Source organism: Balaenoptera physalus (assembly GCF_965194825.1).
Source record: "Balaenoptera physalus genome assembly, chromosome: 12".
NCBI classification, from domain to species: domain Eukaryota; kingdom Metazoa; phylum Chordata; class Mammalia; order Artiodactyla; family Balaenopteridae; genus Balaenoptera; species Balaenoptera physalus.
Genome location: NC_138897.1, coordinates 65,154,112 through 65,176,396, shown reverse-complemented (window position 1 = coordinate 65,176,396; position 22,285 = coordinate 65,154,112). Strand labels below are relative to the sequence as shown.

The following is a 22,285-nucleotide window of genomic DNA, read 5'->3' as shown; positions in this document are numbered from 1 at the left end:
GACGTCAATCTATTTCCCATATGTTCTGCTACCTGGGAAAGGATCAATTGGGTAATGGTCATTAATGTAGCTCAGGTGTATCCAACAATAAAGGAAGTAAGCTTTACATTTTAAAGGGAGAGATACAAGGGTCAACTCTGTGTCATTGGTCCTCGAGTACCATCCTCACCAGCTAATCAGCCTTTGCCACCAAACTCCAAGACCAACACCCTCATTCATTCAACCAATACGCAGTGAACATTTACTGTGATTAAGACTCTTGTGCACCTTTGGTTTTAAAAAGAGAACTTTAAAAGCAAACCTGATGGCATCCATGGATCAGAGGTTGGTTTGGTCAAGGTGTTCACTTGCTCCCAGTTGAAGTCATCATCTTCAGCCTGACTGTATCCACACGTGCTATAAGGCTCATCAAAGAGGCAACCACCTAAAATGTAAAAGAAGGAAGAGTAGCATTAATAAATAACGACCAGAGGTCTGGGGTAAGCTATGATGACTGCAGGGAACCATAAACCTACTCGATGCTCAACGCGATTTGATTTGGCCTTTTTGCTCAGGAACTGTGGCTCCTGACCCCATTGCATCCTTGCGAAGCGCTAGCTGAGTATTCACCATGCCTTGTCAATAATTCTATATTATACTGTTCCCCCAAAAGAATCCAACGTCTGTATAATCCAACTGAAAGTAAGACCTAAGCAGATTTATAACCCATATTTTCCAGATTCACATGAATTAGGTATAATTGATCTTATGTTCAAAACTTTAATAGAACCATCCTAGGTGTTCAATGTGTTTTCAATAGAAAAAAAACCATTATAATTTATCCAAAAAAATGAAGAGAGATACTTCCACCATACCACTGGTAGAGGACAAAACACAGTAAAGATTATGGACCTAGCTTGCAAAATATTTTTCTAAGGATTATTCTAAATCTAACATAGAAACAGGTTTTGCTTTAATACTTTGGAGATTTGAGGTCTCAAAATTAAAAGAGATTATAAATTTGCCTACAGTCCACACAATTTTGAAAGGCAAGAATAAATTCACAACTAAACATGTGGTAAACATCTGCTTGATGTCGATGCTAAAAATGAAGCAACTTAAACAAAGAATAAAAGAAAATGCAGTATATGCAAAGCAGGTCCGCTGTTTCAGCACCCTGGGCACTGTGATGATTTTAAGTCCCACCCCACATCTTCTTAAATGTCTCCTGTTGACTTTAAATTATTATAGCATCAAATCTTTCCCCCAATGCTTCACATTGCCAAAGTGAAGGATTATATCAATCATCTTAATTATCATGAAAATTCTACTGCCCATTATATAATGCTATTAATTATATCAACTTAAAAGATTAATTATAATCACTTGCCAATGACGAGAATTAAGGGTGTGGTCAAGAAAACAAACACATAAGAATATAATTCCATTATGGCTGTACTGTATGCCCTGGCAGCAAGAAAATAAATAAAACAATAATAATAAAGCAACTGCACAAACTCAGAGGTAGGGTCACCTGGTCCAAATTTCCATCCACATGCTTCCATCAGTTCTACAACCTTCTAGACAGACAAGACAGCTTCTGAACAGGTGGGCACCCAGCATTTAGAAAAGCATACCTGCCATGTAGACAATTCCCCTTAAAAAGGCCCAAACACTGCTTCTTGAAATGTATACCCATTTATCTCAGCTCCTCCTTGTGAAGAAACAGTGAAAAAATCTCAGCTCTTACACGGGAAAGCTAACTATCTGAAAAGAGCCGTCAAGTTCTATATTTTTGCTTCTCCAGGCAAAACATGTTTTGCTCCCCCTCCCTCCCTCCCACTAGAAGGTTCTCAGACGTTTGCCATCCTGGCAGGTGTTCTGGACACTGTCCAGTTCATCAGCACTCTTCCAAACCAATGACTCCCAGTACTGCAGCCCGAATTCAACTGGCTACTTCCCTTGACCTCAGACTGTCAACAGTCAGAGCTGACTGCTGGTCCTTCCCGAGATTCCTGGAGCCTGAAATCCCACATGTCTTCCTTAGACCACTGCCATCGAGCCATTTCTCCCCTTTGCAATAAGGCAAGTGCCTAAGGGAAGTGACTTTCTGTACATTTATCCTTTCTAAACCCCATATGATGTTTTCAGGGCATCTCTCCAGCCTGTTGAGAGCTTTTGGGATCCTGATTTTGCCATTTGGGTGGTAGTCTTCCTACCTAGATTTGGGTGATTTGCCAATTTGATTAAGCATGCTTTCTGCCTGCCTCCAAATCACTGATAAAAAATGTTCAACAGGGCAGAGACAAGGGATCTCGGGCCATTTTAACAGGTGTCCCCCAGCTTTCTGCCTTTGTCTTAGTCACTGGCTCTAGGCATGATGGTGAAATCAGTGGCCCTGGACACCATCCTCTGTAACACTTTTAACAGAACTGGCCAATTAAACATTCTGCTGGGAACAGAAGAAAACTCATTATAAAGATACAGCATTAACTCAATACTTCACCTTGACAACAATTGGTAATTTATACTTCCCTCTTACTCAGCTTTAACAAGTTCAGAAACAAAGTGGATTTGTTTTAAGCACATAATACTAACAACTTTCCAATTTGGGGTAAGAAATGTTAGAAGGCTACGCAAACATTTATGAGAAATATTTTCCCTTGGTTGCAAACCCTAATTTTGATATAGAAAATAGCTTCAGTGCTGTAGGAATAAGTCCAAACAGCAGTAGCACTAATAATATTCAAAAGAAAGAAAGAACCATGAATTTTGACAGAAAAGGGCCCCCCCAATGGAAGCATAGATAGCACTTTGATGAAAGTCCTGCAGTGCAATCTTAAACAGTGAGAAATAGCTTGTTGGTGGGGGGGGGGCATCTGCAAAACAGCTCAAGGCTGGTTAAAGATCTGGTTTAGGAAACAATTCTTAGCACTGCAGATATAACCAAATATAAAGGCAAAAGCTTGAATGGCTGACAGCAAACCCCAAAGACTAATACAACACTGGTGCAAGGATATAATTTTCCCATTACATAAAGCTGTTTTTATCACTTGAAAGGAAACATAAAAAGAATGCCATGGTCCGTTTAGACCCACATAGGATTATGGAACCACTGGAAAATAGGATAAACTGTGAACTTCCTGTTACCCAAAGATATGGCCCCCTGCACATCGATTTTCAGATCCACCACTGGCCTTCATCCAACAGATGCAAGACCCTAAAATAGCAAAGGTGGTTTATTGAGCTAAAATAAGGCAATTAAGGTAAAAAGCAATGGGATATAACCAACTCAAGAGAGCAAAATGAAGGTTTTAGGTTTCAAGGCAACACTGTGTAGAGGTGAAGTGAACGGGTTCCGGGGTCAGATGCCTGGCACTTCCTCATTCTTGCCCTGCTGGCTTTGTGTCTGTAGACAAATCATTTAGCCTCTCGGAACCCCAATGTCTTTACCTATAAAACAAAGATAGCATGTCCCTCACCTGGTGTTTCTGATGAATCATTTAGGCAGCAAGTGTGGCTGGTCTAACACAGTCGAGCAAGTCCACCAGTACCAGCTATTACTAGGTCTTAAATTGTCCTTGCCATCTACACCTCCTACAAGGACTCTCAGGAGTTCACTGCATTGCAAAGAGTTGGAATATAGAATTGGAAAATTTAATGTGTACTTTGTAAGGAGGTGAAGTGTGTGGGCTCCTCTGTGGCACTACAGGAGCAAAGAACAGAGGCCAGCTGGGCTTTTCAAGTGAGTGCCTTAGGGCCAGTGAAGAATGTGATAAGGAAGCAAAGTCCCTGAAACATCATGAAATGAAGCATTTCCAAAAATAAGTCTCCTGCATTTTTCAGGATAACACAGACAGTTTGCCATCACGTAGAGGCATACACTTAGCAACAAATTGCCAAGGTTTCCCCAGAATTGTCTGACTTGGACCGAGGCCCAACAGCTCATGGCTGGGCCATATTCACCCCTCAATCATGGTAAATTATTTCTCTTTTGTGGAGGGGAATCAGGACTAAACCAAAGGTCATACAAGAGATGGAGGAAAGGTGATGCAAGCCGGGTGGGTGGTGGTCTGCACCACTCTTATTCTCTCTCTCTTACATAAATACACACACACACACACACACACACACACACACACACGTGCCTGCCCACCTGCTTCCATGATACCTTGAGAAAGGCTTTTCCTTAGCAAATCTGAACACAACACACAACTTGTGCTGGAATAAGAAGGAGTTATTATGTGAAAGGGAGTGTCAATGGGTGTCAAATACCCAGGTAATGGACAAGAAGGATGATGGCTTCTGACCAAGCATGATGACTGTATGGCCTGTTCCAGGACAGGTAGTGCCCAGTAACATGACAATTAAATTAATAAAATTGAGGGGAAGTGAAAATTAAAAAGCAAGGAAAGTAGAGCAGGGAAAAAAAAAGGACAAGATGATATCAGGATTATAACTAGGACTCCACCATTATCGCCAAGTCATAAAAAATATCACTAGGCTCATTCACGGGGCACTGGCCACACATTTCACTTTAAGCTTTGGGGTAGCCAGTGCCAAGAGGAAAAAATGATTACACAATTCACAGTATCTATGAGATGATAACATTAATACTAAAACTAATAACAGGGGCTTATATTTACTGGGGACGTGTTTAATCCTCACGCCAACCCTATAAAGTAGGTACCATGATACGAGTTTTACACACACAGAAACTGAGGCACAGAAGGGTTACAGAGCTTGCACGCAAGGTCCCAAAGCTGGAAGAGAGTGATGCAGAGATTTGTACCCAGGGATCCTGTCTTTCAAACCCATATTCTGAACACTATGTGACACTATCTCCCAAACTGAAAACTTGAAAGAAACACAACTCCTAATCCTAAATCCAGACGGAAATATGTTCCCAGGGCCCTAGTATGAAACAATCAACATGAGTTAATGAACATAGTCTCAGGGGCGGCCACCACAGCAAAGCAATGGGTTTTAGGGTTTTTTCAGTAACATGTCAGGATAGCATGTCATCCAACTTTGATTGGATAAACTTGATTTAGTGGGAGCTCAGTGCATTCTAGGATAAAACTGTAATGTTCCTTGAAACAGTCTTTATGAATATTGCTTCTCTCAACAAAGTCTTAATGGGCTGCCATGAGTTTGAGTATTTACCCCCCAACTAAAAAGTACAGGCTGTCTGTGCTATTACTGAAGCGTGATGCCATGTGCTTTAGAAATCAAATGAAACCATGTTATTTTTTTTTTTTGCATGAAAACTGCAGAGTTTAAAAGGAACAGGTATCTAAAAGCTTAGGAATTCTGCTCAAAAGTCATTTTGATTATAACTCTTAGTCGTCTTGACATTTCCTAGAGCTGGTACATGGTAGGCACCCAATAAATGCTTCTTCAGAAAAATGGGTAATGAATTTCCCAAAATTCTATGCAGAATTTGGCTGCAATAATTTTGCTCAAAATTTTTTTCTAAGTGTAAGGTAATATCCACTTAAACAATGAAAACTACCTCAATCAAGCCCCACAAAATACCTAGCCTTGTCCTGGTGTATTCCAAGATGAATCAGCTCCAAATGTGACTAAATCATTGAACATGTTCATTTTTTATTATGGTTGAAAACTATTAGCCAGTTAAACGTTAATGAAGTCTCCACAAACGTTAATGAAGTCTCCACTAGACTTTTGCTTTAGAAAAGTTGAACTCTTATTTTTTTCCTGGCCATAATTAGATAGCAAGGCTAGTTGCCTATAAAGGTCATCCATGATTTATGAAAATAAAATATTGTCATTTGCATATTGGAGGGAATTTATCTTTCTTCTTTCTTTGGAATAGCAGAGAATTATTCAGTAGATCCAAGAGTAGCATGACATCATTAAGACAGGAGCTATAAAGGAGAGGATGGTCCACTTTTTCCCCAAAGGAAACCTTATAAGTTCTTTCACATGACCATTCTACATCCTACTAAAGCTTCAGGACTAGAGAGAAGACAAAGGAAACCAAATGGACAAGGATTAGAGTGCACTCTTTAGAGTAGTATTTAAGCAAATTTTTTTTTTTTATTGTGACCCACAGTCATGACATCGTAACCCAGCACATGTATATGTACATTTCACAAACCACATTTATCTCTACTGAGATACACTGGCCTTTTTCATTTCTGTTCTATTATATTTTGTAAAAGGTTGGGTCTGGGTCCACAAAACTGACTTCATGATCCATCAAAGGGTGCTACCTGTAGCCTTTAAGGTGTGAGGGTGAGAACCATTACCTGGGACCCTTTGTTTAGCCTGAAGTTACTAGTCAACACTACGATGTGAACGCCATGTGATCTGCAAACATTTCCTGAACATCCGCTACATGCCAGCCAGATTCTGCTTCAGACAACAGATAGTCATTACTTCATTTAATCCTCACAACCAGTGTAAGACTGTGGTCTCAATATGTCTGATCAAAGAAACTGTCACATAACAAAACCCACGCAAATGTCTACGTGTATTATTTAATCTTACGAAGTCTCAAGGCAAGCATCAATATCCTTTTGCCAAGTATCAATGTATTACCTCTCAGCCCTAAACTCACTTTCCATTGCTTCCTCTGCAAAAATATAGCCAGGCCCTCTGACTACACTTCCTGTCCCAGTTGGCAAGACTTTAAGCTTTGCCAGTAGAGGGTCCAGGAAAGGCAGGGCAGGAGGAAGGATGGAGTTTGCAGAGGTCCCTGGAAGGCTCCCTAGCACACAGCTTCAGGAGCCCCAGGCCCACAAGGCAGGAGCTTCCCAGGCCCAGCTTCTCCAGTGCACAGTGGCCAGCAAGGCCCTGCAGACAGTGCTTGCCAGCGCTCCCCTCTGCGGCTCTGTGAGAGACCGCCCCAGAAGGACACCCCCATGAACAGCTTTCCCGGCCACCCTAGAGGACACATTTCCTCCAAGTTCTATGGGTGTGGCCCCACAGTGACTTCCATGCCATCCACCAGGCCCTGGATCTCAGCTCTGGACGGATCTTCTCTTTGGACTTCATTTCTGCTCTGGAGCAGGGGCCGCCCCTCACATCTGCTCTTCCTTTATTCTTTAGAGCACTCTTTCCACTAGCCAATCTCTCCATTCTAATCTGCTGTTACATTCTTTACATTAAACTCTCCTTGGTCAAATTACTGCCTGTTCTCTGTCTCCTGATTGGATCTTGATGGATACATCCCTCTTTTTACAGATGGCAGTTTGGCGTGGTCAAATATCTTGCCCACATCACCCAGAGTTTGGTGTAGGACTTGCAGTCCAAGCAGAGTCTGCGTCCAAAGTTCACAGCCTTTCAAGTCTACACATCTTCACCCTTAATCCGCCCCTGTAAAATAAGTAAACAACCACCTGTGATATTTATATGATGACTGTTACATGAATTGCATTGTAATTAAGCCCCTGAAAGCGCCATTTCTAAGGAGCTAATGGAGGACAATCAACTGTTAATTTCACACTCTTTGTAAGATTCACACACATTTTGAGTTGTTCCGACTTTAACAGGTTAAATTGACTTATATACTCCGGCAATCATTCTCCTTGTCATAATTACAGTCCTTTTAAAAGTCATTTTGTAAAAAGACTGTAATACTCCTTGAGGAGATTTCTGGAACATTTTTCTCATTTGTTCTAAATACAGAATGACCCCATTTAAGGCAGCCTTTATCAAATGCATAAAGTATTAAATGGGACTCTCTACAGAGAGGGCAGATCAAAAACTAGTGCTAAAAGAATTAATGCTATATGCTCTATTTTCCTAAAATACACGTAATCTCAGGTGGTCCTTTCCATTTACTTCAAATTTAGAACTGTGAGACAAATGGCTATAAAATACATTTTTCAAACGATAAACAGAAGTGAGCTATAATATACCTAACTGTTTTAAGAGTGGAAAAAAACCCCGCACCAATATAGCTAAGCCACTGCTTTCTTCTTGTAAATCAATCCCAGTGACATCTACATTTAATTGCCTGCCAACAATGAAAGTATACAATGCCTCTTGAACTTTGAATGCCCCACTGATGATTAGTGAATCGGACACTAAGCATTGCTTTTCTACGTAATTTAATCTAGCAAGCAGTTTTTACACATGGCACAGGCATTTAAATGGCTCATGCCACACTCTATTGTGAAAAATGCTATTTGCCGATAGATATACTTTATATAATTCAAAGGCTATGAGTTGTCTTGTCCTTAAAGTTTCTACGGCTCATCACGCTTACTGCATTCTTCATTTCATATCCATCTATCAATTCCTAATTTTTAACAAGGCCTGATTTTAAAAAGGCAACAACCAAGCATGTATTTTTCTTATTCATCTCAAGATCTGTTTTTTGAAAAATGGGTAATGGTGTTATTTCTACTCCAAAATATTGTACAGATGCAGCCATAGCATTAGTGACCTGTCTCAGTTTTCATATACAAATAAGTACCTCAGGGAGGATTTAAGTAAACCACTCATACGAATTCCCTGTAAATTTGAATCTCCCTTAATATCACGCTGGTGCTTTTATCCTCCATGCCAGTATTGAAAAGCACAGTGTGAAAAGCAGCTGCCTGCCTCTATGGGAGCAATAGGAGTAGGAAAGGAAAACAAAATGCTGAAGTATCTGCAAGAACTGTCTAGGGTAGGTGAACAAAATCTAGATCAGTAATCATCACCTCATTTTGGGAGTCGCCTGTGTCCCAAGTCCCAGGTGGAGCTGAGGTTCTCAAAGTGGTTCCCTGAATTTTGCTGAAAATATAAGTTCTCAGGCCCCACCCCCGACCTACTGAATCAGAAACTCTGGGGTGGGCCCCAGCATCGGCACTCTGTGTTTTAACAAGCCAGACCCCCAGGTAATTCTGATGCACACTTAGGTTTGATAACCACTGCTCTAGTCTGACCTATTTAACCAGAATCTTCAGGAATAGGGGGTCTTAAAAGAGGTCTCAGAGTAAACTAATCCTTGACCCATTTTAGAAAAGTGCTCTAGATCAGTAGTTTCAAACATTTTGAGGAAGGTAAAGGTAACTTCAGATTTTTAAAAAGGCACAACCTTTTACTCAGCCATAAAAAAGAATGAAATGATGCCATTTGCAGCAACATGGATGGAACTAGAGATTATCATACTAAGTAAGTCAGACAGAGAAAGTGATATCATGTGATATCACTTATATGTGGAATCTAAAAAAAATGATACAGATAAACTTATTTACAAAACAGAAATAGACTCACAGACAGAGAAAACAAACTTATGTTTACCAAAGGGGATAGCAGAGGTAGCAGCAAGAGATAAATTAGGAGTTTGGGATTAACAGATACACATTACTATGTATAAAACAGATAAACAACAAGGACATACTGTATAGCACAGGGAAATATACTCAATATCTTGTAATAACCTATAATGGAAAAGAATCTGAAAAAGAATATATATATATACACTATATATAAATATATATATATATATATATAAAACTGAATCACTTTGCTGTACACTTGAAACTAACACATTGTAAATTATACTTCAATTTAAAAAGCTAAATAAACATTTTGGATATTAAGATTTTAAAAATTAATAAATAAATAAAAATTAAAAGGCCCAACCATCCCATTTTACTTATAAATTATATAATGTAGTACTCCACATATTCAGATTCTTAGACACACATATTATTGACCTTTTAAAGTACAAACTAGAAAATAAATATAAATTAAGTTCAATTATTTTCTTCCATACATCAACAGATTGTGTATTATATGCCTCAAAGGGCATGGAGAAAGCCTTTTGGAGATCACTGCTCTAAATAACTCTTTTTAAGTTATAAATATCTCTCAGGTGAATAAGGGCAACAGAATAACACTGCTTGATGAAAGCACTGAATTCCATTCTCTAATTTCATGCTAAGAAACTCCCAATCTGTAATTTTTCTCCTAAGTGGAACTGCCCAACAAGAAGAGGTATCCTAGGTAGAAAACGATCCTAGTTGTTGGTCAGAGATACCCAGGAAATTAATAAAGGACAGAATTTAATTTTATGCCCCGTAGTGCTCCTGCCAGTTTAGTATGATTTACAGATTCATCTCTTGATGATTTTATTAGCATAAAATCATTATCTGGGACAGCTGATAAAATAAACTCCTGAACTCACCAATAAGCAGTACAGCCAAGCCGTGTTATTCAGCTTAAAACAGCCAGCCAATTGTTTATTTTCGCTGATTAACCCAAACTCAACCAAATATATTTCCCTCAATGAACACTTTTTCTACACATCCCATTCATTGGGTAGAATCAAATTATGTATAAGGAAAAAGTAAATACAATTTCCTATATCCTCTTGGTAAAGCATTCATTCCAATTTCCTATTATCAGGAGTACTTATTCTACAACAAAAATTGGGAACTTGTAAGACTCATTCAACTTAACTGGAATCTGAGACCCGGGATTCATTAAGTCCTGGATCTTTCAGCTACCTATGCTATCTTTGGGCAAGTCACAGATGGTGTGTCTCGCTCACCGTACAAAAAGGGCATATGCAGGGCTTACATCATAGGTACAATTAACGTGTGTGGTTTCAACCATGAAAATGGGAGGATGATGACAGAAGTCTTTCCTTTCTAAGTGCATACATCTCTTGGGTTCAGCATCATTCTCATGTTTAAAGACCTACAGTCTTTTGACAAACAGAATGCTGGTCTTCAACCCAGAAGTTTCCTGAAGGATTTTCAGAGGGCAATTCTGACCACAGGCAAATCCCCGAGGATTTAATGCCTATGGAAGATATGACACTTTTGTAATATTTATGATCTATCTCCCAGGGAGAGGGTGACAGTTGGACTTGGTGGCAGATGCAAAAGTGCACTCACTGTTACAAGATGATGAACATCAAAGGGGGCCACAGCCAGGCGAGGGGACATGCTACCTGAAACAGGAAATTAAAGTGCCAGGCGGCTCTGTGTGGATACAGCCGACTTTGGCTGATGGAACCACAAGCCAGAGGCTCGAGCCAAAACTCTGTGAGTCAACCAGGAGTCTGCCCAACACCTTCCCCCAAAACAACTTCCTAAAAGCTTCTCCTATCAGTCTCCCATCCCCGCCACACCACAACTGGAGTTTCAGCTCACATCCCCACTGAACTTGGCCCATCCTCTCATGTCTAGACTCTGCCCTCTCCAGTTTACCCCACACACACTCAGCAAGCTGACCTCTCATAAAGCACACAGCTGTTTTATGTGTTATCCCATGTGTTACACCATGGGCACCTCGCTGCCCACGGGATAATGTGCAAATGTTATCATGTAACCCAGGGTGTTTTCCGGACTTGACCTTGTCTACCTCTTTATCTTCATTTCCTGCCGCCGCTTCCCTTTCAAAGTATAATCTAGTAATCCCCGACTGTCTGGAGATCCACCTCAGTGATGTTGCTGCCCACGTGCTCTCCCTGTGTCCCTGCATCCCCAGCCCAGAGTATGGCTGGCAGACTCTTGTTCTCTGCTGTTCAAATCCCAGCTCACAGGCCACCTCTCCTGGGTACCTGTTTCACAGATAAAATCAATCACTCCTTCCAGTGTACCATCACTACAAGACATATAGGTCTTGTAGACGTCCGTATCACCTATACGGCAATACGATTGTGACCTGTTTATCTTCTCTACTGCACCATGAGCTTCTTTGGGCCTAGAAATACTCTCTCCACCTCTGCATCCCCAGTCCTTGGAAGGTGCCTGCTACTCATTACAGACCTACTGGGTTTAATGGAATTTCTTAAAGATTTGTGTAACAAAAGTAAGATGGAAAATTGTTCACCTTTCTATCTTTATTAGAAACACTGAAAAAGAAATACTAATGGACTCTATTCACTAACCACACTGGTTACAGCAAGGAAAGAAGAAATCCTGCTTCTGGAGCTCCTGCCTTTCTGATCTGACTCACGGCATCTCTTTCCTCCCCCATCTCACTGTGTGCCTGATGTTATATCGGGCCCTGGGGGGAAGGGGCGAGGGTTACGGGGAAGATGTGGAGGGTGATAAAGATGCCCTGGTCCTCTAGGAAGACAACTTGGGGGCCAAGGAAGTAGTTACAAAGGAGAAAGATGGAAAATGCTGCAGGAGCCAAGAGAAAAACAAAACTCATCCTGAAGATCTCCTGTCCCTAAACACTCCAGAGAAAAAGAAAATCGGAGTCAGCAACAAGAGGCAAGAAGCTAAGATATCCACGGCCCGTTATTCTAAGCATCTGCATAATAAGGCTGTTATTTGGCAGCCCTCAGCATAAGTCAACAAAAAGCAGAGGGATTTTCTGGGTATTGTACTGGAACTCTGGTTTAATGCTTCAATCGTTCATGTTTGAGTTTACGTTCGAAACATAAAAAGAATGTTAATGATGACATGTTCTGTACCTTTCAAGTTTATGAAACGTAAAAGTAGTGAATACTTGAAAATTCAGCATCAAACTTCAATTCTCAGGCCATAAAGAGAGTATACTTTGAAGAAAAATAATTCATCATATAATGTTTTAAATTAGGAAGCTGGATTCCATGCAAAATTCTCTGAGCTAAGAACAATACTTACAGAGCACAAAAATCCCTGTGAATCAGCTTCCTTCCAGCCATTTTGCATGACCAATTAGTTGCTAAAACATACGGAACTAAGAACTTGAACTCTTCTCAAGGTCAGCACAGCTGGAGTGTCCTTCTTTTTAAACTGCTTCCTCAATATTCCATTTACTCTTTCAGCAGGTACTATTTGGCCACTGACTAAAGAGAAAAGGTGGTCTAGGGGGACAACCCTGGACCAGGAATGCAGGGGTCTGGGCCCCAGTCCTGTCCCTGCCTGTGTGGCTTCAGGCGAAGCGCCAGCCGGCAGCGTGGAGGTATGATGCAAAGAATGTAGATTTGCCACCAAAAAGACCTACGGTGAGCCCCAACTCTGTCAACTTAAAAGCTTTTCTCATCTAATCACCTGTAAAACCATCTACCTTCTAGAATGTTATAAGGATTAAACGACTTTACTGTATACTGTAGATATACAGTATATGTGTTTACTATATACTGTAGATATACAGTATATGTGTTTATATCTACACATACATATTACACTACCTACCCACCTACCTACTTACCTATCCACTTACCTACCTTCCTATCTGGTAAATAGATCAATGTTGGCTCCCTTTCCTCAGCGTCCTGATCTCTATAAAATAGCAGGAGGAACTAGATTGCTGGTTTTTCACACTGTGATCCTCAGAACGCTCAGATTGTGAAGGTTCTTCCAGACCCATTCCAGGTCATTCTAAACCCTGAGTCAACCTGATATAGTCAACTTTTATTTACTTTAAATGTTGGGGTTCCAACAAAAGACTTGTACCATCAAAATCTAATATTTAACAACATTTAACAAATTCAGGTCTAGATGATCCCTAAGATAATACAGTGGACCCCTTGAACAACAGGGGTTTGAACTGCACGGGTCCACTTATGCTCGGATTTTTTTCAGTAGTAAATACTACAGCACTACATGATCTGGCCTGGCTAGTTGAATTTAGGGACACAGGACCAGGGATACAGATGAACCTTAGATACAAAGGAACCCTGGATATGGATGAACCCCAGATATGAAGGGCCCACCATAAATCATACCTGGATTTCCAAATGCGTGGAGGGTCGGTGCCCCTAACCCCCATGTCACTCAAGGGTCAACTGTATTTCCATTCTAAAGGTATACATCCTATTATTTTTCTCTCTCTTCTCTTAAATACAATACTTCTTTACCAGGAACACAATGGAGGTTAAAATGTGTTGGTGTGTAGCCAAGGTGTATGGTTGGGGGGTGCTGATTATCATATAAAAACTAAATAAGATAATGTTAAATAATGGAAGCAAAAGGATGGCTGAGCCCAACGTTAAAGAGAGAAGAGAATGTTTAGGACGAGGTAGTGAGGAGGTAGAAGAAACCCTATTGATATGAACGTGGATGTGAGGGCTGGGAAGAGCAGAGAACACAAAATCACAGGACCAGGCACCCACCATTCTCGACCCTATGTGGGCTGGGACCAACTTGGGGTGATCGTTCCTATCCAAGCACACCGCCAAAAGATTACATCATATGTGCTGAAATGATTATTTGAGAACAACCGATATAATTTCAGTAGGACTCTTCTCAACATACCCCACTCCTTGGCACCTGCGGATTCATGACTAAAATTATCTGAACCAGTTTACATTTTTCAGTCTCCAACAAAGAGGCTCAAAATCTAAAACTCAAACAAACACTAACCAAAATGTATTCATACAACTGGTTCTCTAACCACACCCACTCCAAAAAGTATTTATTTAGACCTAGCGTGTGCAGCCTAGGCAAAAGATCCACAAGTACAAAGAACAAGATATGAGATATTTCTTATCTTGGTAAAGATAACATTAGACATAGAAAACGCTGATGGAGAAAGGTTCCAAAAGAGAATATAATATCAAGGTCAGTGACTTCATAATATGCCTGCAATGAGCCCTATTTGCTTCAGAAATGATTCACTGGGATATTTTTAATATAAAGTCAGGAAAGTGGAGAACTCTGCTTCTCATGAAACATTTTTTTTTTCAATCTGGCTGAGTTGTTACAAGAAGCTGTGGTCACTGGGATTAGTTAATCCAAGTGTTGTTGCATAATTGGTTTTAATCATCTGAGTGTGTAATTTTGCGTTTGATCACATGTGGCCTGGGTCTCTCTTATGGGATGCTCTTCAGTAAGCTAATTGTTGGCCCGGGCGCTTGGCCATATGGACAATATCTAACCTAGCGCTGGGTACCATATGAATGGAGAATAAACCCTTGTGGGTCAATAGAATATTGACTGGGCTTAAGAAATAGTAACCTTTCATGTAATATTTAAGCCAATGATCAAATATGGGATGCCAGGAGCCGAACCCCACTGCCAAGAACAACTGTGGTTACCAGTGGATCCCTCAGCCTCAACCATCACTGGGAAATACATCCGTGATCAGAGCCTCCACCCTAGAGTTACTGCATCCCATTCGTGATACTTGTGTTGCCAGGATCAACCATATGCCCACTTTGGGTTTAGGAAGAAAAGAGGGAGCAGGTACCACTTTTCAGCTGCACACTTGACTGACATGAAAGCTCTTGGGTTGGGAGTGAAAACCAAGTTGCATCAATATCAATTTTTTCCTTCATAAATTTCAGAAAGATGTTTATCATCGAAATGCAGGCGTGACCTTCACCGCAGGAGAGCAAAATGTGGCACCGTTACTAAAAATTCTCAGTAAAGACCTTCTTGATACTGAACTTCTATATACTGCTAACTTCAAAATTAAAAAAATAAAACTCAGGGGAAACCAGATGATTTAATTAGGTCAGGGAAAAATTGTTTAAAAAAAAAAAAACCTATTATAGATAAATCGTGAAATCTCTAGATCCACCAAGCATTGTATCTCTTTTAAACATGGAGATATTCACCCAAACATAAATCCTGATTTACAAACGGGATGTCAAGCCTTCCCTTTCCTAATGTGTTCTAGTCGGGTTCTTGTAAACATCAACTGTCCCTATATGACAAAATGTTTCTTTAAAGGTTACCACTCTCCTGTATTCTGGCTATAGCACTGTTCTCATTCTGTCTTACATTATTTTTTCCTAGCTCAGTGATTTTAAGCTTTACAGAATTTATGGATCCTTTTGAGACTCTGAACAGAGCTATCCGTGACCCGTCCGCCAGGACAAATGGATAACGTGCAAATTTGATAATTCTTTGGATTTACAAAGCTCTTTAGGGACAATTCAGCATTTACTCAAAGGGTGGGTCAATGACCCCCTGCATCAGATCACCTGGATAGTTTCTTAAGACACAGATCCTGACCCCCATCCCAGACCTGCAGAATCAGAATTGTTGGAAGTAATGCTGGGGCTTTGAATTTTAGCTCTCTTCCCTGTGATGCTGCCACTGACTGAAGGGCAGGGAAGACCCTCCGCCACGGCCATTTTCCTCGCCTCTTGTGGCATCGACTGGTCCTGAAGTCGAGGCTCCTCTGGCTGCCACGTGCCTCTCCCCTAAGGAGCCCAGCTCTCCAAGATCATTTCCACATGACCAAAGGGCATCTCCCCCTGCATCCTCACCTGCTCTGCACACCGGGTTCCGCACACAACCACACTGGCCCCCACGCACAGCAGGCTCCTGGACTCTCCTGTACACTCGCTGGGGGCACGTCCCACCCACCTTCCCAGCAAACTCTCGCTCACTCGTCCATGAAGACCCACTGCCGCAGAATGTGCCAGCCCTCACCCTATCCCCAGTGTACTGGCTCTTCAGTGAATGCCCGTAACTCCCCCGTGTGAGACCACATCCCTCTTCTTGCTCTGGACGGTGTACACGCAAGCCCTGGTCTCCCCAGCCACACGGGAGCACGCTGATCTTATTACAGACGCAGAGCCTGGCACCTGGCTGCCCAGGTTGCTCACCCCTTAACTATCTGTAGTAAGACTTAAGGATGGTCAACTGACATGTCTACCCAGGCACACAGAGTACCCGAAGTACTACCGCAAGGAAGGGGACTGAGTCTGCGGCGTTTCCCCGATCCATCAAAGCCCCTCCAGTCGGCATCCAGGAACCCCGATACATACCAGGGCTCTGTGCAGCGTGGTAACAGAGTGCGAGGCTCAGGATCCTGACCCTCGATTTTAATCTTGTTAGAAATCCAGGACACATACGGGACCAACGCTGATTCAGCATCGTGACGACAGAGAGCCGCAGATCGCTAAGGTGATGGAGGACCAGAGATCACTAAGAGGCTATTGCAGATCAGGATGAACAAGGGAGAATCCACAGGGGAGAAGGCATTTAAGGTGTGGCCAGGAAGATGGCTCCAGCCTTGAGGGGCAGTTAGAGGGATTCCGGAGAGTATAAACACAGAGGGAGGGGGACCTGCGAGAAGGCTGCTTAGCACGAAGAGTATAAAGGAGGGATGAAGACCAGGATGCAAAGGCCGAGCAGAGCAGAATAAGCCCCGGCTGGGGTCCTCCCAGGGCAGGTGGGACGACCACACTGCCACATTCACGATTCCACGTGGTCGCCACAACTGCCAGGTGAAAAAGGAGGGCAAAAACGTTATCCCATCTTACAGACAAAGGAATAGGTTAGACCAGCAGTTCCCAACCTTTTTGGCACTAGGGACCGGTTTCATGAAAGACAATTTTTCCTCAGACGGGGCGGAGGGGAGGAGAGGATGGCTCAGGCGGTAATGGGAGCGATGGGCGGCAGCAGACGAAGCTTCGCTGGCTCGCCCGCCGCTCACCTCCTGCTGTGCGGCCGGGTTCCTAACAGGCCTCGGACCAGGGGTTGGGGACCCCTGGGTTAGACCATTGCTCTGACTTGCCAACAGTAGAGAGGCAGGTGACGGCAGAGGTGAACTTGACCCTTGGTTTCGCAACTCCTCAAGGCAGGTTTTCCTTACAGTATAATCGTTACACATGATTACAGCAGGATGACTGTTTCATGGACACCCCTTCCATTTATACTACTTAAGTCAATTGCATCTTTACTAAAATGGACACATTTGATGTCAATCTTGAATTTTATCCCCAAACAGCACTGACAACTTAACACCATTGAAGATCCTTTATAGACTCACTAAATAAATATTTGATGACAACAGAAACAAGCTAATTAAAGAAAGGCACGGAGAAGTGAGATTTATTGCTACAAATAGATACCGGAGAAAATTTACTCCTAGAATCAACTACGAGTAATTCTGCCAAACAAATCATTTCTTGACAAACCGAAGCACGTTAAGCAGGAGCGCTTAGAGGGGTAACACGCCGTGGCAGGTGTGTTTACAGGAAGACAAAAGCATGCACAGAATTAATTGCTTGTTTGCTTTGCCATTTGCATCTGAAATCCAATCTTGCACTGAAAGCAGCCACAAGGAACCATCAAGAAAACGCAGACACGGCGGCAGGGTGCTGAGAGATCAAATCTCCCTTCAACATTGGAAAGAGGTGCTAGTGCTGGCCAGCTCCAAGCTGCTGCGAGAGAAAGGAAATTAACACCAAAGCTCGAAGAGCATCTACTGTTCCACCAGGAGGACGAAAACAATGGTGTTTGGCCAAAAAGGACAAGGAAATACAGGAGTCTGACGGGGACAGAGGAGACGAAGACAGATCTTACAAAGACCCCAAAATGGAACAAATCTGTGCAAGTGAAACGAGAGAGAGACAGAGAGAGCGAGGTTTGCATTGAAGTGGATGGGACCAGAGCAGTTCAAAACTCCCATCCTTCAAATCCTTACCTTAGTCTCCCACACAGAAAGTGGCAAAGGGACCACAAAATTAAAAAATTATGGAAGAGCACAAAGATAATTAATTGTATCCTATCATTTTTTAAGGCAGGATTTTTCTATATCAAAAACGTTTGGTCACACACTGGGCCGACAATAGTTAAGAAAAGAAACAGATGGGAGCAAAGTGTTTTCATCTCACTTTATTTTGGATCAGTTTAAAAGCCAAATGACACACATGGCACCAAATTCTTGCACTGTCTTCAAGTCCTGTGTTTGCTATGGACCTAATTTCAATGATTCCTCTGTGTGGGTCACACAGGTTCTTCTCCTCCCTGTAGCAAGAAGCCCACCCCTACCCACACTCTGAAAGGATGTGTTGCCATTTTCTTATTCATCTTCTTACTTCTGGTCCTTCTCGCTGCAAAAAAAAGCCAGGCTGATTAACAAGATCACAGTATCTACCTCCTCAAAGGACCTTCGAGATGAAAAACGACATTTGTTCTCTTCTTTGTTAAGTCCTGTAAATCAGACCTAAACTTTCCTTCTCACCTCTAATAGATCTACCTTGACTCCTTCTGGATGGTCTTTTTGTTTTCCAGGCCAATCTCTGGTTTGTCTGTTTTTTCATGGATAATTCTACCCTTTCCTGTAAGGGGGCACGTCCTCCGCTATGACCACTTGTTTGATTTGTATGACTATTATCTTCAGATTCTCGGCTCCAAATATCACAAAGTGTACCCTGGTCAGTTTAAACAAAGAGCAATCCATGAGAAGGGTAACTAAGAAATGGTAGCTGGGAGAGCCATGCTCTGGCGGTGACCTGGAGAGACACAGACAGGACTGCAGTCCGCCTAGGACCACTAGACGCTCACGGCACTCTGCCCTCTGCCAAAGCCACACAGGGAATCATCTCTAACTCGCTCCCCTGGTCATTCCCTCAAGGTTCACATTTCCTGCGTTAAGCTTCTAAGTTGGCTGCACGTCGACAGGTCCACATTCCAGCTGCCAGGAGAAGGCAGGGGCCTCCATCCCAGCTTGGCCTCCTCAGAGGGAGGTGAGCCTGCCTCCCTCTTGCCCTGAGATCCCCGAACCACTGATGTCCACTCCTGCTGCTTAGCTCTCCAGAGAACAAACTGGAAAGAATAAAGCAACACTGCTGCAAAGATGCTATCCATCACAGGAAGTGCAACAGCCTGTCCAATCAAAGGACGTGTTACCTTGTTTTCAAGCAGCACAACTGCCTAGAAATTATTCCAGGCGATGTGGAAAGCAGCCTAACATCTCAATACTTGGAGGAAATGAAGAGCAGGAAGAGGGGGAGTCCGAGTCTAGTCCACGGTAAGTGATGCGAATGTCTATTTGTTTACTATTTACATACTCTCGCTCAAATATTTACTTGGGCTATGTGTCCGTATTTGTTTTAGATTCAAGCACCCAGAAGATGACAATCATATTCTATGAAACTCTGCCTACAAAAACACACAGGAAATGGGGATTCATTGCAAAGGGTCTCTTTAAAATGCTTCCTGCAAGACCCAACACAGTGCTATGCACAGAAGGATCCTTAGTAAACATTCATTGCTGACAAAAACTATCAGGTATATGATAAAAAAAAAAGTAAAGAAGAAATAGAAAACCAAAACAGAACTACACAACCCTGGTTAAGATTTTAAATGCCCACTAATCAATATTCAACGTGCTGTTCTAAGGCATTTTCACATACTTGAAATATAAGCTTGTCATTTTGAAAAATAAAAAAGAATAAAAAGGAATACTGCACCATTAAAGATGTACTGGGCAGACTTACAAAACACACGTGAACAGTTATGTCAGTGGTGCCAAAATGAAACAGGAAGAGATGGGCCAAAGAGGAGAAGGGGAAAAAAAAAGGTGAGCGAAGTCAAAAATCCAACAGTGCCACGGGTCCCAAAATGAGAGAGTATGCATACAGCCAAAAAGAAAATCGAATTATAAATTAAACCAACAGAAAATGGTGTGATTCCACCAAAAACATGAGCCCACACAGCCAAAACAAAATTATGTGAACAATGATAAAAATGGCATTTTAAAGAGAAGCAAATTTAGCTATTTGAAACACCTTAAAGGTAGTACAACAAAGCTGGTGTGCAGTCATATATGAACTAACTCAGTGTGTTGATTTAAACCCTGGTTATATTACACATAGGGGATGAGAAGGGAATTTGATGCTACTGACCCCCTGCTATGTAGCAGTGACTTGACACACCTCACTGAACACGCATACTTAACAACCCTACCATCTAGGAAGGATCGTGCTCTTTCAACTGAGGAGCAAATGAAAGCTGGCGGAGAAAAATTTCTCAGGATGATATAAGCAAGTCAGTAACAGTAACTAGACCTCAAGTCAGTATGTGGCTGCTTTCGAAACTTGCTCACCTCAATTTTTTTCCTTTCACAAGTACTGGATGGGATACAGAGAGATCACTGGCTACTTCTCCGTGGATGTTTTACAAAATGACTAATTTCCAAATGTGTTCAGTCAAATTTATACGGGTAGAAAAAGAGCTGCATCCCCTGAGAAACCGGCTTCAACTCTCTACTAAACCAAAGATCTGTTCCTCCATTTCCTGTTCATCATAACATTTCCAGAATCCACCCCTCCCCAATTATTAAACTCCTAAATGACTTTTTCCTTTAAAGAGGCATTAGAAAATTTAGAATACTTACAAAAAATAAACAAGAAAGACTTTAAGCGAAGAGCGTCCATTGAAGTCCCTAATAAGCTTAGCAGGAGCACTTTTTGCCAAGTGGTCACAGCTAAGGCGCCAAAGGACATCTGAGCTGAGTAGGTAGTTTTCTTTGAGTATTATTTACATTGCTCACAAGTTCATGTCCAATCATAATAAAACCTAAAATTAGCCATTACTGTCATGTTTCCTACTTCTAGAAATCACAGAAATATTAAAAGAGAAGAAAGTACTCAAGGTACTTTTCTAGAATGTCATACAGGCCAAGCACAAATGACGCTCAGAATCACACTGCAGAGATGACAATATCCAAAAAACACAGAAATGCATTCAGCAGAATTTAACTTGGTTTATTAACTTAGGCAGAAAACTTGGTGAATCCTTACAAGATGAGATTTTCAATAAGAGTTGAAGTTGGTTGAAACCAAAAAACACTTTATTCATTTGATTATATACATATAATCAAAGGGAAACTTGGAGGGGGAACAGGAAGGAGGAAAATAATTTAAAAATTGTTCTTAGGCTTGGTAAATGCCAGACGAAAAAATCATTCATTCAACAAATACACTCAACGGGACTTCCCTGGTGGCGCAGTAGTTAAGAATCTGCCTGCCAATGCAGGGGACACTGGTTCGAGCCCTGGTCCAGGAAGATCCCACATGCCGCAGAGCAACTAAGCCTGTGCGCCACAACTACTGAGCCTGCGCTCTAGAGCCCGCAAGCCACAACTACTGAGCCCACGTGCCACAACTACTGAAGCCTGTGCGCCTAGAGCCCATGCTCCGCAACAAAAAAAGCCACTGCAATGAGAAGCCCGCGCACCGCAACGAAGAGTAGCCCCCGCTCGCCGCAACTAGAGAAAGCCCGGGTGCAGCAACGAGGACCCAATGCAGCCAAAAAATCAATCAATTTATCAAAAAAAAAATGAAGTATAATCTATAAAAATTTTAAAAAAACAAAAAAACAATTACACTCGAACCCAAGGGCTCTTGCTTCCATCTTATCATTTCTGGCCTTGGATGTTCAACCCTGGACATAGAAGGTTTCAGTTATCCTAGAGTTCAGTTTTGTCGGGGACAGAGGCTGTGCAGGAGGCAATTCCAGTGGAAAGGCACTCATCCACAAATGAAGAAATCGGATGCAATAAACTGCAGTCATGAGACGGCACACGCTCCATCCAGATTTGTGGAGAAAAGAACTGTTCCAGGAGTGACCAAAGGTGGGCAGGAGAAAATGGGGGTGTGGCATAGTCCAGGTAAGAATGTCAGGTCTTAAGAGTGCTAGAGTGTCTTCCA

The 22,285-nt window shown here is 41.9% G+C and overlaps 1 protein-coding gene across 6 annotated transcripts in view; it reads right to left on the bottom strand.

The window, feature by feature from the left end:
* The window catches only part of PTPRM (protein tyrosine phosphatase receptor type M), a 745,633-nt gene that overhangs the window by 563,584 nt on the left and 159,764 nt on the right, over window positions 1-22,285 (bottom strand). For all 6 annotated transcript variants that reach the window (XM_082418591.1, XM_082418592.1, XM_082418587.1 and 3 more), the window contains exon 2: window positions 302-424. In XM_082418591.1, coding sequence (XP_082274717.1) covers window positions 302-424 — 123 coding nt within the window. The remainder of the gene's footprint in view (window positions 1-301; window positions 425-22,285) is intronic.